General features: G+C 56.0%; 1 protein-coding gene across 1 annotated transcript in view; it reads left to right on the forward strand.

Annotated features, from left to right (window-relative positions):
- Window positions 1-17,678, forward strand: part of LOC306649753 (extracellular serine/threonine protein kinase FAM20C) — a 51,627-nt gene extending 33,949 nt beyond the window's left edge. Inside the window, exons 4-10 of the mRNA XM_079121005.1 lie at window positions 6,687-6,779; window positions 8,400-8,515; window positions 14,455-14,635; window positions 15,258-15,367; window positions 15,579-15,660; window positions 16,051-16,110; window positions 16,745-17,678. Of these exons, the coding sequence (XP_078977131.1) occupies window positions 6,687-6,779; window positions 8,400-8,515; window positions 14,455-14,635; window positions 15,258-15,367; window positions 15,579-15,660; window positions 16,051-16,110; window positions 16,745-16,994 (892 nt within the window). The 3' untranslated portion in view covers window positions 16,995-17,678. The remainder of the gene's footprint in view (window positions 1-6,686; window positions 6,780-8,399; window positions 8,516-14,454; window positions 14,636-15,257; window positions 15,368-15,578; window positions 15,661-16,050; window positions 16,111-16,744) is intronic.
- The last annotated feature ends 282 nt before the right edge of the window (window positions 17,679-17,960 follow it).

Consider the following 17,960-nt stretch of genomic DNA (forward strand, 5'->3'; position numbering starts at 1 on the left):
AGAAGGGGGCAGCCTGTGCCCTTCACTGCCCTCTGTGCCATATCACAGTGGGGTCTTGAAAAGTGCCTTGGGGTGTCATCCAGTGGACTGTCAGGAATGAAAGGCAGCCCTGGGGAGGGGGCACCGCGTTGTTGGGGCTAAGGGGGGAGCTGCCAGGTCACTGCGATGGAAAGCCAGCAGTTTGGCCTTGGGGATCAGCTGTGGCAATATCCCCTCCTCCCTTCCCCTCTCTTGGGCCACTAGCGGACCCCTTAAGGTCTCTTTCTTCTTTGTTCTATCAGCTGCTATCGTGTACAAGGAAACTGAGGGCCCCGACCACCAGTACGCACCCCCTTGACCAGTTCAGGGTAACCAGCCAGCAAGACTGAGGAGCTGCCAGATGGATTTGGGGGGCACTTGAGAGGTGTGCTGGAGCAGCAGGCCCAGGAGCACCTTGGAGATTCTTGGGGGAAGGGAGCATGGACAGACAGCACCCCTCACCACTTTTCTGAACTTCTGGGCCATTCAGGGAAGGGTTCCTGGAAGCCAAAGAGTCCACAGGTGGTATATGGGCCTATGCCAGCTGCCTACTTCTGGGATCATTGAGGAGGTGGGTGACAGGGAACCAGGAACTGTTCCAGGACATCAGAGAGGCATCAGGGAAGTGCCCAGCCCCTTCCTGGAGCTGCAAGACTGGAAGCCAACTGGATTTCAGGTGTCATGTGATGTGCTCATGAGGGCCACAAGGGTCAGGGAGAAGGACTGGCTGAAGGATTTCTCACTGTTGGGCTCCACACAACATTACCTCTGCTCAGACTTCAGTCTGTCCCACACATACTGTGGCCATGAGTGGGGGTGACAGAGACAGAGGAAAAGAGGCGCCAAGGCTCGCAGGAAGACAGAGGCCACCCTGCACCTCCTGTCAGCTCCCCATCATCCTCCAGCTCATTGCCCGTCCCTAAGCAAGCCTGGCTGGGCACAGCATCTGCAGGGCAGACACTTCTGCCTCCAGGCTCTTCCCTGCGTTCCACACAATGCTGCCCAGTGTAGCATGTGCCAAGCGCTCTTTGGACCAAGAGCAGCGTTCTGTCCCAGGCTGCCGGAAAAGGTCCCGTAGAAGGGCTGAGACAGACTGAGGAGGGAAGTCCAAGAGCAGCAGTGCCGTAAAAGCTGGGGGCCTGCCGGGCCCCAGCTTGTCCTCGGTGGAGGAGCAATCAGAGCAGGTGGAGCAGGAAGAGGGCAGGCAGGGGGCTGAATTGGTATTTGCACCTGATGGAACAGCCCCAGGCAGGATGGGAGAGTGGGTGTGAGGTGGCCCCTGCATCCTGTGGCTTTTCAAGGTTCATTCGTTGGAAGCCACTTGCTTACCGCTGCCCTCAGGGCTGCTCTCTGCTGTATCAGGACGGGCCAGGGTGTCCCCCTGCCTCGGGGCCCTGAGCCCTTGTCCTGCTGGCCCCAGAGCCAGGGTGAGGTTGCTCCTGAATTCTCTGCCACTGCTGCAGCCTGCAAGTGCAGCTAGACAGGAGCTGCAGGTAGGCTGGTGTTCTGACGGCCAGCTGCGCTGACTCAAGTAGGCAAGTCAGACATGCGGCCCGGGAGCTCTGAGGCTCTTTTTGCAGAGGGAAAATCACAACTATCTCTTCACGGCCACGACTGCTCTTTTTCCAGCCCCCTCTGTGCAGATGTGCCCAGAAAATCAGGCGAATGGGTCCTCATCCCTCTCTCCTGAGATCCTTTCAACAGCACTGTCCTGTAGGGTGTGCGTGTGTACAAGTGTTAGTGTGTTGCCTGTGCCTGCTTGTCATTGTGTGCCTGCCTCATAGTGTGTGGTCAGACACTTTGTCTCACAGTTTCCTGGCCCATCCCTCAGGTCCCCTCTGCAGACAAAGCCTCACCTGGTCAGTCCCAACTAGGCTCCAGTTGCCCATGACAGCTCCCCCAAGGCCTTGCTGCACTTTGACCACTAAGGGCTGACTTCAACGGTGGCAGGCCTGGGGAACTCCAAGTAGACATCCAGCCTGCCCCTGCCAGTGTGGACCACACCTTGGCCCCAGGGGTTCTGGAGTGTACTTCATCTCAACCACCCAGATTGCTTTCATTCTCCCTCCAGGCCTGGGCCACATCTGCTGGTCAGTGGCAGAGTGAAGATGCAACTGGACACTGCATGTCTGTACCTCTTATGCCTCTATGCAGGCCCTGTGCATGGATGGGGCTCCTCATGTTCCCCAAAGCTACATACCATGGCTGACAGGGTTGTGTACCTGGGAATTGTGGAGAGAGGTCTGGAAAGGACTGAGATTCCAGGGGACTTCCTGGAGGTGGTGGTCCAGGGGACAGCCTGAGAGCACAGAGGCAGGAAGGTAGAGAGCGAGGGGCAGCCAGACATTCCAGAGGTGCCAGGGAGGCCTCAGGCAATCCACAGAGCTTTGCTGCCCAGCATGCAGCCATGACCATTTAGATTTGAATTAATTTAAAAAAACAGATTTAAAAGCTGGTCCTCAGTGGCTCCAGCACCATTTCGAGCTCCTTGTAGCCACTTGTAGCCCATGGCTGCTGTGTTGGACGGTTGAAGAACCTGAATGACCACCTGCCCTCACAGAGGGAAGGTCTACAGCCAGCCACTGAGGCCCCACAGTGCTGCCTCCATGTAGGGCTGTGCCCCGGGGGCTGAGGCCCAGCTCTGCCCACCAGCACGTGATGTGGTCAGGGTCAAATATACCAACAAAAATAATTCTGGCCTTCCATAACAGACTAATACCAACATGCCAGGGACTAGGTTAGGATCAGGGCTAGCGCGCACTGTGTATGGACCGTTCACACAGGAAGCTCCCCGAAAACTCACAGGGCGGAAATCCCACTTCAGTCCTTAGTTTCCAGTTAAAAGTGACTTCAGGGCTGGGATCGTAGCTCAGTGGTAGAGTGCTTGCCTAGCATGCTTGATGCATGGGTTCCATCCTAAGTGCCACATATAAATAAAATAAAGGTCCATTGACAACTAAAAAAATATCTTAAAAGAAAATGACCACATCTAGGCGACACCTGTGTTTTGGAAAACAGGCTTTGCTGGGAGCCAGGGTTCCAAGTTGAACACAGGGTGACTGATGTTCAGCCTCAAGAGCTCCCAGCTCCAGAAACAGCCACCCACCGGCCACGGGTTGGAACCAGAGAACGATGAACCTGCTGTGACCAGCAATGCTTTTCAAAAAAAAAAAAACAAAACTGAAATTTTAAATACATTTCAAAGCCAGGAGATTCCACAAGTCTGGACTCAACCTCAGGAGCCTCACCCAGCAGAGGCCTCATGCTGTTGCCACGAGTGCCCCAGGCCCTGTGTGCCACCTTCTCCACTCTCTTGCCTGAGAAAACACACACTGATGACCAGGACCCCAGCCCCAGCTGGCTAGGGGACATACACTTTGTCCGTGGTATGCTGTCTGCATTACGTTGTACAAAGGCCAGGTGCAAGGCCAGGTACATTCCCAGCCAGAGTCCTGTCCGGCCAGTGCCCATGGATCATGTGGAATGGTTAGTTCCTGGTGCACCACCTTCCGCACTGGTTCCTGGAAAGGCTGATGAGGAAATCCATTACTGGGGCAAGAAATGTTCAAGGAACCACCAAGAACAGCTTATTGTTTCTTCCCAAGAAGAGGTGGGGAGGGACCCAGCTGAAGTATGGCCATCACCTACAGCCTACACTGGATCCCCCCACTGGAATCCACAGCTCACCACGATGGGTCTCCACTTAGCTGTATGCGACAGTAACCTCAGCCAGCATTGGGGTTGACAGCTCAGAGAGGCCCGGCTGATCTCACCTGCATATCTGGAAGGAGGGACCCAGACCAGGGAAACTGGGGGATGGACTCATGATGGGGCAGAGTGTAAGTCTCCACGCTGGGAGCATCCAAGCCTAGGCTGATGGTACCCACTTGTGAAGGAGGTTGGCCTGGAGCAGGTTGAGACCCAGGCCATGTGTCCCAGCACTTGGAAAGGTGGCCAACAAAGATCCTAAGGAGCCATCCTTACTGGTGGAGTTCCCCAGCTGGACTTGCCTGAGAGGTGTTTCCTGGACTATTGGTGGAGGCTGGAAAACAGTGGACCCAGATTCCATGCCAAAAACATTGCTGCTCTCAGATGTGATTTTGAGCAACAATAGGTTAACAGTTCCAAATTCTTAAGGTCAAACACTGTGTTGCATCAGACATTTGAAAGAGCGCTGTAACTTGTCCCTGCCTCCCTGGGAGTTTGTTGAACAGCCCAGAACCTGAGACATAAGGGATATTCAAAGTCTTCAGAGCAATGGTGGCCTTCAAAGCAGGCCTGCCTGTGGCGACCTGAGCAGAGGGAGCTTCAGTGCAGCTTACAGATGGAAACTTTCAACAGGCAAGAGATCCTGCCACAGCAGGAAGCACAGAAACCTCACCCGCAGCAGGCTGAGTGCAGCTTGCACTGGGAGCAGCTCCAGAGAGGAGCCTGGAGGGCGGCATGGCCAGTACCCTGGAGAGGGGACACAGTCCTCCTGGTTAGAATCTGCTGACCTCCCAGGGAGCCGACTGGTGGCTTCCCTGCTTGTCCCCCTGAGCAGCCCTGAGTGTCCTGAGCCTGAACCACCCTCACCCTCTCTGCACTCCAGTCAGGCCCCTGGGTCTCTGGCAGGAAGGGTCCAGGTAGTGCTGGGTCAGGAAGCCCAGGTTGCAACTCCCCAACCCTGGGCTCCCACCAAACCCCAAAACTGCCGTGTGTGGGGAGGACAAGCGTGGGGACTGGAATCCCAGGCGATGATGATGCCCCTTGCTGTGCACACCAAGGGGGACCCACCCATGACCTGGGCCGGGGCCGTGGTGGCACACACACTGAACAAGCACCAGCCCTGCTGAGTCGCCAGGTGCACAAACAGATCGATCAGACCCTCCAGAGGAGCTCTGGACTGTCTGAGCTGTCACTGCAGGTTACTGAGTAAGTCCCTGCCGCTGTGTGGCCTCGTCATCTCTATCTGTAGAGTGGGAGAGTTGTGATCCTGAGTTTCCTCCATCGTAGAGCATCGAGGACCCGAAGGAGCCAGGTCCCTCAAGGGAGCTACCCTCTGGCTCTTCCCTTGGCAGGCCACCCACCTGCCCATAACTTGGGAACGTTGCAGACCTGGTTGCCTACCAGTGCCAGACAGGCCTCCAACAGGACAGTCGGTCACTTGGTACTGAGAAGCCAGGCTCAAAATCAGAGTGTATGGGCACTGGGCGACATCTCATATCCTATCTGGCTGTTCCCTGAACTTAAGGGGAGAGGCCCAACACAGCCTGTCCCTTGTCCAAGGCCACCCAAGCAGCACTAAAGTCCGGAAACCCAACCCCCAACATGCCAAGGGGAAGCCAGGACTCCAGGGAGGAGCTGCTGGCAGCACTGCAGGTGAGGGGCCAGCACCGTGCCAGAGCAGCTGGTGGCCCAGCTCTGGCTTTGTGTCGGGAAGTCACAGGTGGCGCATTACTGCTCTGAAGAGAGGGTTTCTGTCTGCTCACCAGCCAGAAGGACAAGAGGGATGCTGTGGCTCATCCTTGCTGGCACTGGGGAAGGTTCCATAAAGGATTTGCCTTGGGACTGAGGCTGGCAAATGGCTGCATTTGAGATTTAAACCAAAACTTCTCAGGACTGCAGGATGGGATGACATACTAGGCAGAAAGCAAGATCCACAGTCTGTGTAGGGCTAAAGACCATGGTCAGACATGCTGGCTGCAGGCCTGGTCAGAACCTTTATAAGGGGACCCAGACCCAGGGGCCCCATTTCTCAAACTTCAACTTCTCTGATTGAGCACCCCTGAGTTCCGGGAAGTCCAGGCTGGATATTCCTTGAGACACACGTGTGGAAATGCTGACTTAACCCTGGAGGTGGAAGGGAGACTTTTCCAAGAGGAGAAGTGTCAGCAAGAATGGAGGACCAAAGACAAGAACAGGAAATGGTGGGGAATTACAGCTCAGCTTGGGAGCTGGACAGGGCAGTGAGGAAACTGAGGCCCAGGCCCCAGTGCCATGTGTCCCTGTGGGACAGAAAGCCACACAAGAGGGCCTATGAAGGCTGCCCAGCTTCTCTTTCAGAGGAGACAGTGACTGAGGAGGGCAGGTCTGCAGAGAGATTGTCCCCCAACCGCAGCCCAAGCCCATGCCCTGGAAAGGTGTGTCTAATCCAGTTTGGGGGCCATCTTTCTGCAGCAGGGCCACTCAGCTCTTATCTCCTTATCTCTGGGTGCAGAGGCAGGTGCTGCCTTTGCCCATCAGCTTAGCCAAGAAGCCATTTGGCAGGAGGTGGGTTCCCAGGGGAGCTGGTTTGGGGAGTACCAACCCCATGTTACAAGTGCTCCCGCCCACCTTGGGGCAAGTGCTCCATCTGTCCACAGCTGCCTCCCGAGTCACTAAACAGGGCTGGGAGGAGGTACCCGGCCCCACGCAGCATTTCCACCTGCAGCACAGGCTGCAGAGGGAGTGAAGCAGGGAGCAGCTGGACAGCCGTGAGACCTAAGTACTTATTACCCTTAAGTATACATACTTAATGGTACGTTTGCATCATTTAATTTCCAGCAGTGACTCTGTGACAACCGGTTAGCAAAATCTTCAGACATTTAAGTCAGCTCTGGAAAACTGGCACAGTGTGTCCAGCATACAGCGTGCCCCTCAGCTGGGGCATTGCTCAGTGACAAACCCTTTCTACCCATTTCCTCCAGGCAAACGAGGGAGCAGGAGACACCTCCCGACTTTTTTTATTTCTCTGACTACGAGCGGCACAATGCGGAGATCGCTGCCTTCCACTTGGACAGGTGAGCCCCTCCTCCACAGAGCAGCCCCTTCCACCTGGACAGGAGAGCCCTGTCCTCTGAGAGCCAGGTGCCCATCAAGCATCATTTCACAGGTCTGTTAGTGCACATCCACCAGAAGGCACAGGCCGAGGCTCTGAGGTCTACAGTGTCTTGTCACTGTCATCTCCCCATGATGGTCTCCATGGTCTCTGTTCAGAGCACCCTGCTCGAGTTGGTTCTTCAAACTCTCTCAATGCCTAGTGGGCAAACCTTCACACCCCAGGTCCACAGTCCAGAAAACTGAGGCCCTGAGAGAAATATCTGCCCAGAGATGAGCCCTTCCCTTGTGGCCCTGATAACCCAGGCAGGTGCCTCTCATGTGCCCAGCAGAAGCATCAAGATGAATGGTAGGTTTGGGGTCTCAGAGAACACAGGAAAAAGAAAAGCAGGCAGGAAGAGAGGAAGAATTATTATTCCTATGAATTTTTACATGGATAATCACAGGGTGGGACTTCTCTGAGGGACCAAGAAGACTTCCTGGAGGAAGGAGCACCCACAGCAGAATGAGGGGAGGCCTGGCCCCAGCCTCCTGAGGGTCAGCTGTGACCCGCAGGACGAAGCTCATTTTCAGATTCCACCCAGCTGCAGGGAGGTAGGACCACCCACAGGAGCCCTATGAGATGGCCAGTGTTTACCCTCAAGGAGTGACCACGGCCTGATTCTGGGGTCAGGTCCGAGAGATCTGGAGGACAGAAAGCACCAACCAATCAGCAGCAGAAAGGAGGATCCCACCCTTGGCCTCTGCCTCTGAGCCTCCTGGCTGCTCCACAGGGCCCTGGCTGGACAGAAGTGTCACCCCCACCACCACTCCCAACCCCCATAGCTGGTTGAATGAAGAGTCTGGACCCCATACCAGACCCACAGACCAGGATCTGCATTTTAACAGAATCGAGTGATCCATGTAAGATCGCAAACCTTATGTGAGATCTCCAGAAGTCAGATTTCCAACCATTTCATTTTCCCAGGACAGCCCAACCTGAGAGAAAGGCCTTCCCATGGAAAGGACCATAGTGACTCCCCAGCCATGAGGTCACTCTCTCAAAACATGGACCCCAGTTGACTTGCTTATAAGACAGGGCAGCAGAGCCCAGGGTGCACATGCCTGTGGGAGGTGGCGATGCCGCTGCAGCCAGGCTGACCCTGGGTCCTACGTGTGCACCCTGTTCCTCCATGCCTGGCCACTTCTGCAGAGGATGCCTGTGCAGCTATCATGCATCCTGTGTCAGCAGAAAATGCTCGTATCCGGCATCTCCATTTAATTAAGCAAGTGGCAGTGCATGCCATACGGCTCAGAAAGAGTTCCATTAAGAGTGGCTAATTTAATTTAATTCATTTTAAATTTAGCCCTAGAATGAGGGCATGTTTTAGTTATCCGGATGCCTGGCAGGGCTGAGGCAAATTCACAAGGACTTGTCCTTCCAGGGTGTGTTCGGCCTGTTGCTGTTGGTGCCAGGCAGAGCCATGGCCCCAAGCCAGATTTGAGTGAAGGCCAGGAGAGGCCTGGTTCACCAGCCACTGCCTGGGTTGCCAGGAATCCACCACAGAAAGTGAAGACCTCTTCCTCTCCTCTTCTCTTGCCAGGATCCTGGACTTCCGCAGAGTCCCTCCTGTGGCTGGCAGGATGGTCAACATGACCAAGGAAATTCGGGATGTCACTCGAGACAAGAAGTTGTGGAGGACCTTCTTTGTCTCTCCAGGTAGCTATGTATGGCCCTTCATGCAGCCCCCAACAGGTGGCGCCCTTGGCCACCTCTAGAGAGGGGTCATGCAAAGGCCACTCCTCCTGCTTCCACTTGGAGAAGACCAGGTGCCCCTTCCCTTTCCATGTGTATGGATCCGCCAACAAGGTTCCAGAAACCCGGGCAGGGCTCTTCCTCACTCTCAGGCTCTGTGCTAGGCAGGAAGGTGATTTTTACATTTGTTCACTGTTTGGTTTAAAAGGCAAAGGAACTCACTCTCAGATAGGCTCAGCCTCTCCCAGTGGCCTTGTCCACCCAGAGACCTCCCTTCTCCCAGACACTCCCCAGCAAGACACACACCTGGCAACAGGCCAGGCAGCCCCTTCCCTCAAGGAGCCAACTGGTGAGAGCAGCAGCTTCCCATCTCTGGTGCCCTTGGAGGAGGCACAGGTGCTGGCCTCTCAGGTGCACCACAGAGATCCTCAGTTCACAGGAGCCCTGACACTTTGCTTGTGAATCCCAAGTGTGCACCCACGCTAATCACACCACTCAGTTATCCGCCCCGTGATCTCGCTGTCTGAGCTCTTCCTCACCCGGGGCCCCTGCTGAGCTGCTTCCTACCACTGAGCTGTGGGGAGCCTCCGACTTCTGCTCCATTCTTGAGAGTGCCCAGTGGCTCCAGCAATGCCAGCAAAGCGGAATGAAGTGGTGGGTGTGTAAACTAGGCTGGCTGAAGACGATCACACCACAGGAGCACCCCAGCCACATGCCCAGCTCCGTAATTCGTGCACATAAATCCAATTAAGGGCCCTGATTAGCTGTGCCCTAAGAATTGCTGGCACATAAAAGCCCGAACTGAAAACTCGTTTCCTGATGGGTCTCAGATCAGCGTGCGCAGCATCGCCTCTTGGTGCGCAGCATCGCATTGGTGAGCTTGTCAGAAGCAAGGGCCAGGAATCGTACTTCAGCTGAGCTCTGTTCTTATCCTCCAGCACACATCTGCACGCTCATATGGTCTCCTCCTCTAATGAGAGAAAAATAGGACAGAAATTCCCAAAGGGCAGAGAGGAATGTTCCCTACCCCCCTGGCCTCTCCTGACAGAATCAAGGGACCCAATAAGAGCCTGTGAGTTGGCAGGGTCTTTGGGGTTGGTTGTGCTTAGGCCATGCCAGAGCTGGGACTGTGTCACTCACAAGCAGCTCGGCCTTCTCTTGAAGGGCTTTCCTGCAGGGACCTTACCTCTGGGGCCCCTCCCCACCTCCACCCTGACCTCAGAACTTGGCAATTGGCCATGATGTTCACTCCTCCACCGTGTCACCAGCGCCTCCACTGCCAGCCCCATCTCCTGCCCCACTGCTTGTGGGAACACCACCCTGCCGTCCAGCCATGCACACCAGAGAGAAGCCACACAACCCTCTCTGGCCATGCACCTGGGAGCAGTGCCGCTGGGCAGCCACCCAGCTGCACTCAGACCTTGTGACTCCTCTTCACTGTTTTTTCCTTTATTGTGACTTTTGCAGCAACATATTTCAAAGGTTCAAAATATTAAGAGAATAACACCCCCAGGCGTTGGTGCCCACCCCCAGGTGAGCAGTTGCTGACAGACATTCTTAGACCCACTGCCCTTCACTTCAGAGCAGGCTCCTCCCAGCTCTCAGTTCAGGACAAAAGACAACACAGGTCCAGGGCTGGGCAGGGAGGGCCCTAAGTCCCCCCCATCTGATAAGCTGAGGATGGGCCTTGACTGTGGCTGCAGCGAATAATGTCATGATCCCAGCTGCCCATGGGGTGTAGGCTCAGCATCAGAACTGTGGGCAGGGGAGAGCCCAGCACCCCACAGCCCTGGACCCCAGCTGACAGTGCTAACAGCACTCAGGCGGAAGGCTGCTTCTCCTGGTGGCATGGGCAGGTGGGACAGGTCCACCACATTGGGCAAGACTGTGCTTTCTAGCTGACACCCAGCACTGCTGGGTCATCTCTGGCTGGGCAGCAACAAGGGTTCAGGCAACAGGCACAGTGGGCTCAGGGCTAAGAGCCGTACAGCTTCTCCAGAGCTCCAAGGATGGGCCTGTGGGCAGGTTGTCCTTGTCCTGCTTTTAGTTTTATTGAGGTGAGATTGGCCTACAGTGATAGGTATATCGCATTTAGACAGCTAAGCTTGGTGGCACTGAATACAGATGCTGTGGCACCCTCTGCCATCAGGACAGAACCTCATCTCCAGTCCCCTGAGCTGCCTCCCATGTTCCTAGTGAGCCACCTGCTGTGGTTTTGAGCACCTGGAGGCTCACAGCGTGTCCTTTGGTTCTGTTCCATCACCATGGTGACTCCAAGGTTCACCCATGTTATTTGAGTCTCTGGAGTTTGTGGAGGACTGTGCCCTGGGTGGATGTCTCCGTTCTGTTTGTCCATTCACCTGTCAACAGGCATTGTAAGGGACATGGTTAACTAACTTGCCAAGACGAAGCAGAGGAGCTGGGGTTGGAGGATGCAGGAAAGGGAAGCAACAGGTTTCCATGCCAGGTGTCACTTCCCCACTGACGGGGTACAGACTCCTGAGACAGCAACCCAAGTGGCTCCCAAGGGCAGAGCCACTGAAGCAGTTGAAGCTGCCTGCTCCAGAATTCTTGGCACCGATGGATTTAGGTCAGTTTCTAATAGTGAAGGATTGTGGATATTTTTGTTTTTAAAAACAAAGTCTGAGCCACCTCTTCACCTGAACAGCTAAATCAAGATCCTTCCACCTCCCTCTTTGGTTGGCATTTGGTACCACTCCTGGCCCTCAGCAGGGAGCTATCAGTTCTGAGGCCCAGGAGCCTCAGAGGCCACTTAAATCCGTCCTCGAGTGACTCACTAGAGCTGTCATGGACCGGGGACTCCACAGCAGACATCCGCCCTGGCTTTTGGCTTTCGATGACATTTTCTGCCAGCTGCAGATTCGCCCATGATACTCCAGAAGTTCCGTGTTGCACCTGGACAGCACGCTCTTGACCTCGGCTGGACTGGGCTCTGCCACCACTTTAGAGTGCCATCTCAGGGATCCCACGTCCTGCCCCGGGGCGCTGCTATCAGCGGGTTTCTTCCCAGAGCCTTTGGGAATGTGTGGCTTCCTCTGGAGCAGCGGATCTCAGGAGCCAGCTTTGACCTCATTTTAGAAAAGAAAATCTGCTCAGAGTCATCAGTATCCATTCTGCTCTGCTTGCACTTCCCGACCCATCCGATGCCAAAACCGTCATCCCTGCTTCACTGACACCAGGTCAACGGGAGACGCCGGTCCACGGCAGGGTCTGCTGCCTCTGTGTGGCTCTCCTCTGGGTTTGGTCAAGAAAGAGAAAAGCCCAGGTATCCAGGAAGACAGCCAGGGCAACAGAGGGGTGATAGTGGCCCTGGGGTCCCAGGGTCACTGCAGGAAGGAGATGGGCTAGAGCCCAGACACAGTGGGGTCTGTGAAAGTCACATTCAGAGAGGACAGTTAAAGTGCCTGACACCACACAGCTGTGGAGCAGAACCCAAGACTTTGAAGCCCCAAATGCTCAAGGAACATGCTCCTTGACCTTTTCTGTAAAATTCTGCAAGGTGGACACTTCTATGTGGCCTCCCCCAGGCAGGACACAAGTCATGGGCAGCTCCCAAAGCCACCCGCCCCTCCGGGCCTCAGTCCCCACACAGCATAGAGGTTTTTCCCTGATTGGCCCGAGTGGCTAGGTGGTCATCAAGACAGTCCACCCTGTCCCATTTGAATACACTTCGAGGAAGAATGGGGCTCCAGTGGGTCTTCTGCCAGCAACTAGAGGGCCACCCCCGAAAGAGGCATGTCCACTGCCCTGTGCAATGTTGTGGCCCACATTCCAGGGTGGATGACCAAGTCTCCTCCTGCATGGTGACCACCTCCTGCTGAGCCAACCTCTGTCCCTCAGATAGGCCCATCCTGGACCCTAGGCACACGGGCCAGGGCCTTCTGGGATCATGAGGAGGGTTGTGTGCTCATGGCCCCAGGTCAGGACCAGGCCCTGGGAGAGGCCCTGGCCTCCCCTCACTCTCTGTCTACTAGAGCTGCTAATTGAAAAGGATGCCCCCTTACCCCTTAAAGTGGGGCCGCCCTCTCTGCTCCATGGTCACCTTCGCTGGACTTCACGTAGTTGCCTTATGTGATGCTTCTCCCAGGCTGCGGGCACAGCTCAACCCTCATGCACAGGTGAGGAGCTGAGCAGAGATGTGTGCTGCCTCTCCCAGGTCATGCAGCCGGAAGGGACCCTGAGTCTCAGAGACCCAGCCCCACCCCAGATGCTCTTTCGAGTGGGCTTTGGAGCTGGTGAGGAGAGACTGTGAAATACTTGCCCTCTTAAGGCGATACCACCTAGAACTGGCTCAGGAGGACATGCCTGTCAGCGTGCCTGTCATGGCACCCTGAAAATGGACTGAATTGTGTCAGCAGCCAGAGCCATGCAGCTGACCCCCTAAGATGGCCCTACAATAATTATCCAGCTTTGGTGCTGGGATGGAGGCCGGGAAGGGAGAGGCAGCGGGCAGCTCATGGGGAGCCTGGCGGCTAGGACATGCTGTGTTCCTCAGGCTTCGGTTATGCCAGCACCCTCCCCTCTCTCCATCTGCCCCTCTGTGACCCTCACTGGCCATTCTCCTGACCCTATGAGTGGGAAGGAGCAGGAAGCAAGGCAGGGCCCCTCCTGCTCCACCAGAGGCTTCCTCCTGTCTCCACATCCCAGGCATTTGCAGGTTTCTCCTGACCAAACAAGTCAAAGCAGGAAAACACAGATTTACTCAGTAAACAAGTACAAGAATAGACCCTCCATGGACCGTGATCGGCGTGAACCCCCAGCAGGCATGCTGTAAACCGTGACAGCCAGGAGCTTGCAGATTTTAAACTTTCAAGATAGAATTCACATGCCATAAGTCACCATTTCAAGGTGTGAGATTCAGGGGTTTTAGTACATGCGCTCTGTTTTGCGAACCCAGAACATTTCCCCCACCCAAGAAAGACCCCAGAGCCTGCCCCAGCACTCGAGATGCCCCTGAGCCCATGCGTGGGGCACCCCCTGCCTGGCTTCTCTCACCGGGCACAATGTCCTCTCCACTGGTCTGCACCACAGCCTCTCAGCACTCTGTTCCCAATCCAGGGATGGATGAGACTTGGTTGTGTGAGAATTCTGCATCTTGTTTAGCTGGTGGCTTTGAGGCTGGGTTCCTGCTGTGAGCACATTCGGGCAAAGGGCGGGAACACATTTCGTTTTTGTTAGGTAGATGCCTGCGAGTGGGGCCGCTGGGTCACATGCTAACTCCTGCTTAACCAGCACCTGTGCAGGTCACCGCCCCAGCAGGGTACTGCGGTTCCAGTGCCCCACGTCCTTGCCAAACTTGCTATCATCCAGTCCTTCAAGCAGAACCACCCTCGTGGGTGTGAGATGCTTTCTCCTTGTGGGTTTGACTTGCGTTTCTCTGATGACCACTGATGTCGAGCATCTTTTCATAGGCTTGTTGACCATTTGTGTATCTTCTTTGGAAAAGGATCCATGCACTCTTTGCCCATGTATTAATTGGATTTTTTTTATTATTCTGTCATGAGAATCCTTTATATATCCCTCAATAGTAGATCCCCATCAGCTTTCTGATTTGCAAAGATTTTCCCATTTTGTGGATTCTCTCGTTCTTCGTGGTACAAATCATTCTGGGGGCTACTGAACAGAGACTCTGGAGTTTCCATGGATTGCAGCCCTTGGATTCTGGGGTGAGGAGAAGTCAGCCAGCTCCTCCCTCAGACTCTAGGGCTGTGGGGCCTAAGAGCCCACAGCAGGGTTGACTCGAGGCATGGGGCTGGAGGTGGTCACTGAGGCCATGTGAGGATGGGGGTGAGTCCTGCCCTTGAGACGCTCCAGGCAGAGCCCTGGAAGACCAGGATGGCACGGGGGACAGCTGAAGGTGACAGGTCTGTCTCTCCCACCAGCCAACAACATCTGCTTCTATGGGGAGTGCTCCTACTACTGCTCCACAGAGCATGCCCTGTGTGGGAGGCCAGACCAGATAGAGGGCTCCCTGGCAGCCTTCCTGCCCGACCTGTCCCTGGCCAAGAGAAAGACCTGGCGCAACCCCTGGCGACGCTCCTACCACAAGCGCAAGAAAGCAGAGTGAGTGCAGAGCTGGGCCCCAGGGACTGGGGTGGCTGTTCACTCTGCAGCTAGGATGCCAGGCCTGGGAGGGCTTCGGGTTGTCATGGCCACAGGACAGGAAGGGGTGGCAGGGCCGGGTGTGACTCCAACTCTGTGCAGCTTGTGAGAGCACAGTGGGCCTGGTAAGTAGGAAGGGCCCTGACCTGAGAATTAGAAGCCCCCTAGGCACTGGCCTTACTGCAAGGTCCTTCAAAACGTGTCTTAGTATTTGAGCTTGGCCCTTGCCCCCCAAACCCTCTTGTCCCTTACACAGAAGAAGCATGCCCTACTCTTTCAACCAAGGTGTTCTTGTAGGTACAATGTCTAGGCACTGTTTCTTAACACAGAGCTGATGGTAGCCTCAGGCTTGGTTGGGGCCTCTACCAAGGTGTGGTCACCTCCCAGTCCTATAATCCTATTAATGCAACCTCATAGCCTCATAGTCAAGGCACGTTTCTCTGTAGACACTTGGCCTCCATCCCAAGCCTCTTTGCCTGGAGTGGCCCCACTGGCTTGTGCTCTCCTGAGCCCAGTAGCCCTATAATTTGTCCTGGTTCTCCCTGCCCATGAAGGAGTCCCCCTCACACTGGCTCCCCTGCAGGTGGGAAGTTGACCCCGACTACTGTGAGGAGGTGAAGCAGACTCCACCCTATGACAGCGGCCACCGGGTCCTGGACATCATGGATATGACCATCTTTGATTTCCTCATGGGTATGTCCGTGGAACATGCTGGCCACTGGGGATGTGGGGTCCAGGTCCACCTGTGCCAACCCAGAACTCCCAGTGGACCCGCCTGCACCACACATTTGAGGGACTAGTTCCCATTCTGCCGGGTTGTGCCCCCGAGGCTGTTCTTGGGGTGGACAGGAGGTGCCACTCTCAGTGGGCAGAGGCCTCTGAGCACCTGTACTTATCCCTGCAGGGAATATGGACCGCCACCACTACGAGACTTTTGAGAAGTTTGGAAATGAGACCTTCATTATCCACTTGGACAACGGAAGAGGGTGGGTCCCCTCACACCTCAGACCCCAACAGGCTGGCCACCTCTGCCCTGTGTGTGGCCCGGCCCAGAGCAAGAAGAGGCAGGCCTTGGTGAACAGGGAAGCCCCAAGGACCCATCCCTTTGTGAAATGCAGGATGCCAGCCCCAGGCTCCATTCAGGGGCAACAGGGTCCCCATCACAGGGAGGGACAGCGGTTGGCCTTGTCAGGTGCAGTAACCCTAGGAGGTGTGTCCATTGTCCCCTTCTGCTGCCCCAGGAAAACAGGCCCAGACAGGCTCCATCCAGGAGGAGTGGCCTCCAGTTAACAAGGCAGGAAAATGGTCATTCCCAAAAGGCTGCCCGGCCTTCACACCCTGCTCAGCGCCCTGATGGTTGTGCTTTCTCATGGCAGGTTTGGGAAATACGCACATGACGAGCTTTCCATCCTGGTGCCTCTACAGCAGTGCTGCAGGTAGGGCCCAAGGCCACCCCTGGCTGTGCAGGCCCAGAGGAGGCCAGCTCTCCCTCCTCCCTGCATGACACTGGAGACAGGCGTCTGTACCTGGTAGCCAGCCCCCAGCCATACCACGGCCATCAGCTCTCTGCCCACCCATCCACAACCCTGAGTTCCAGGGGCCCCACAAGGACACAGGCTGGCTCCTGTCACCACCCTGTGAAGATGCCAAGCCCCAGCACAGGCTCCAGCTTAGAACCAAGGACCCTGCCCCTGCCCATCCACCCATCCCTCCCACAGCTGGGGATACAGGGCAAAGTGGTTTGTGCTTCTCTCAGAAGACATCTCAAGATCTACCCACCCAAGGTCAAGGCCAGTGGGTGAGTTTGCCTGTGTCCGCCCCAAGGCCCAGGGTGCCTACCCACATCCCTACAAGGGGGAGCCCCGTCCATGTACAGATGAGAGGCAGGGCCAGAAAGGTACCAGTCTCGTATCTGTCCATCTCTCTGTCTCTCTGCTTCCCTCAGTCTCTCCCATCTCTCCCTCTATCTCTCAGCTTCCGTCTCTCTCTCCCGGTCTCTTTCATCTTCTCCCCGCCCCCCGCCCTGGGGCAACCCGCCCCCAGCCCATGCTCACAGCCACCTCTCCACAGGATCAGGAAGTCTACCTACCTGCGCCTGCAGCTGCTGGCTAAGGACGAGTACAAGCTGAGCCTGTTGATGGCTGAGTCTCTGCAGAGGGACAGGGTGGCGCCCGTCCTCTTCCGCCTGCACCTGGAGGCCCTGGACCGGCGGCTGCGCATCGTGCTGCAGGCCGTGCGTGATTGTGTGGAGAGAGACGGGCTACGCAGTGTGGTGGAGGACGACCTGGACCCTGGGCACAGAACCTCCACTGAGAGGTAGTGACCTGCACCACCTGCACTGCCCACAATAGGAGCGTGGCTGCACATGCATCAGGAGCTTGGTGAAGTCGCGGACAGGACAGGGTTGTTCCTGCAGTGACCTGCCGTCCAGTGGCATGGCCAGCAGGACACTTCCGTGCTTCTCCAAGACCAGGACAGGCAGGATGCACTGCCTGTGCTCCCAAGGAGGCAGCAGCAATAGAGGCCTCCCATCCTTTTTGTAGGAAAGGAAGCCTTATTCACTGTTTTATATTTACATAAGGTACAGTGTACCAAGGGAGGGACGTCTGCACAGACCACGGTCACCTCTAGCCCTGCCCGAGGGCTGCCTCCAGGTTCTATGTGGTGCCTGTGCTCTGCACCTTCTCTTTCTGCTCTTGCCTCCCAGGCCTCCGCATTTAGAGGCTGGAGAGCCCCTTTGGGGATAAAAGAGGTTCCCAGTGGACGTCAGGGCCTGCGTGTGGACAGATGGATGCCCAAATGTGAATGACCAGTTACTCCCGGTGTCCAGCAGTGGCCCCGCCTCTCTCCATTGCAGGCACCACTCACCCACGGCTTTGCTCTGGACAGTTGGTGTAAATGTCACGTGGGTCCTTGGGGACCACAGCAGCAGGTCGACCTTCCCAGAATTTTTGTGGAGTAGTTTGCGATGTGGTAAAAGTGCAATAAAGATACGGCAAGCGTGTATTTTCAGCCTCACTGGGGCAGGGCCCTCACACCCTGGTGCTCAGCCACCCGCCCACCAGTCCTCCCAGAAAGGCCTGGAGCCAGAAATGGCCAAGGCCCAGCATCCACAATGCCCATGTGGCCCAAAGCCACAGCCTGCTGCCAGGGAGCCGCCTGCCAACCCCTGGGATAAACAGGCCTGGTGAGGCCTGCACTCCCGAAAGTCAGAGGTGGATGTGAGGAGAGGAAAAGGCAGCTGCAGAGCCCTCTAAGGACTGGGTGGAGATCCCTGAGGCCACAC

This window comes from Sciurus vulgaris (assembly GCF_902686455.1).
Source record: "Sciurus vulgaris genome assembly, chromosome: 18".
Taxonomy (NCBI): Eukaryota; Metazoa; Chordata; class Mammalia; order Rodentia; family Sciuridae; genus Sciurus; species Sciurus vulgaris.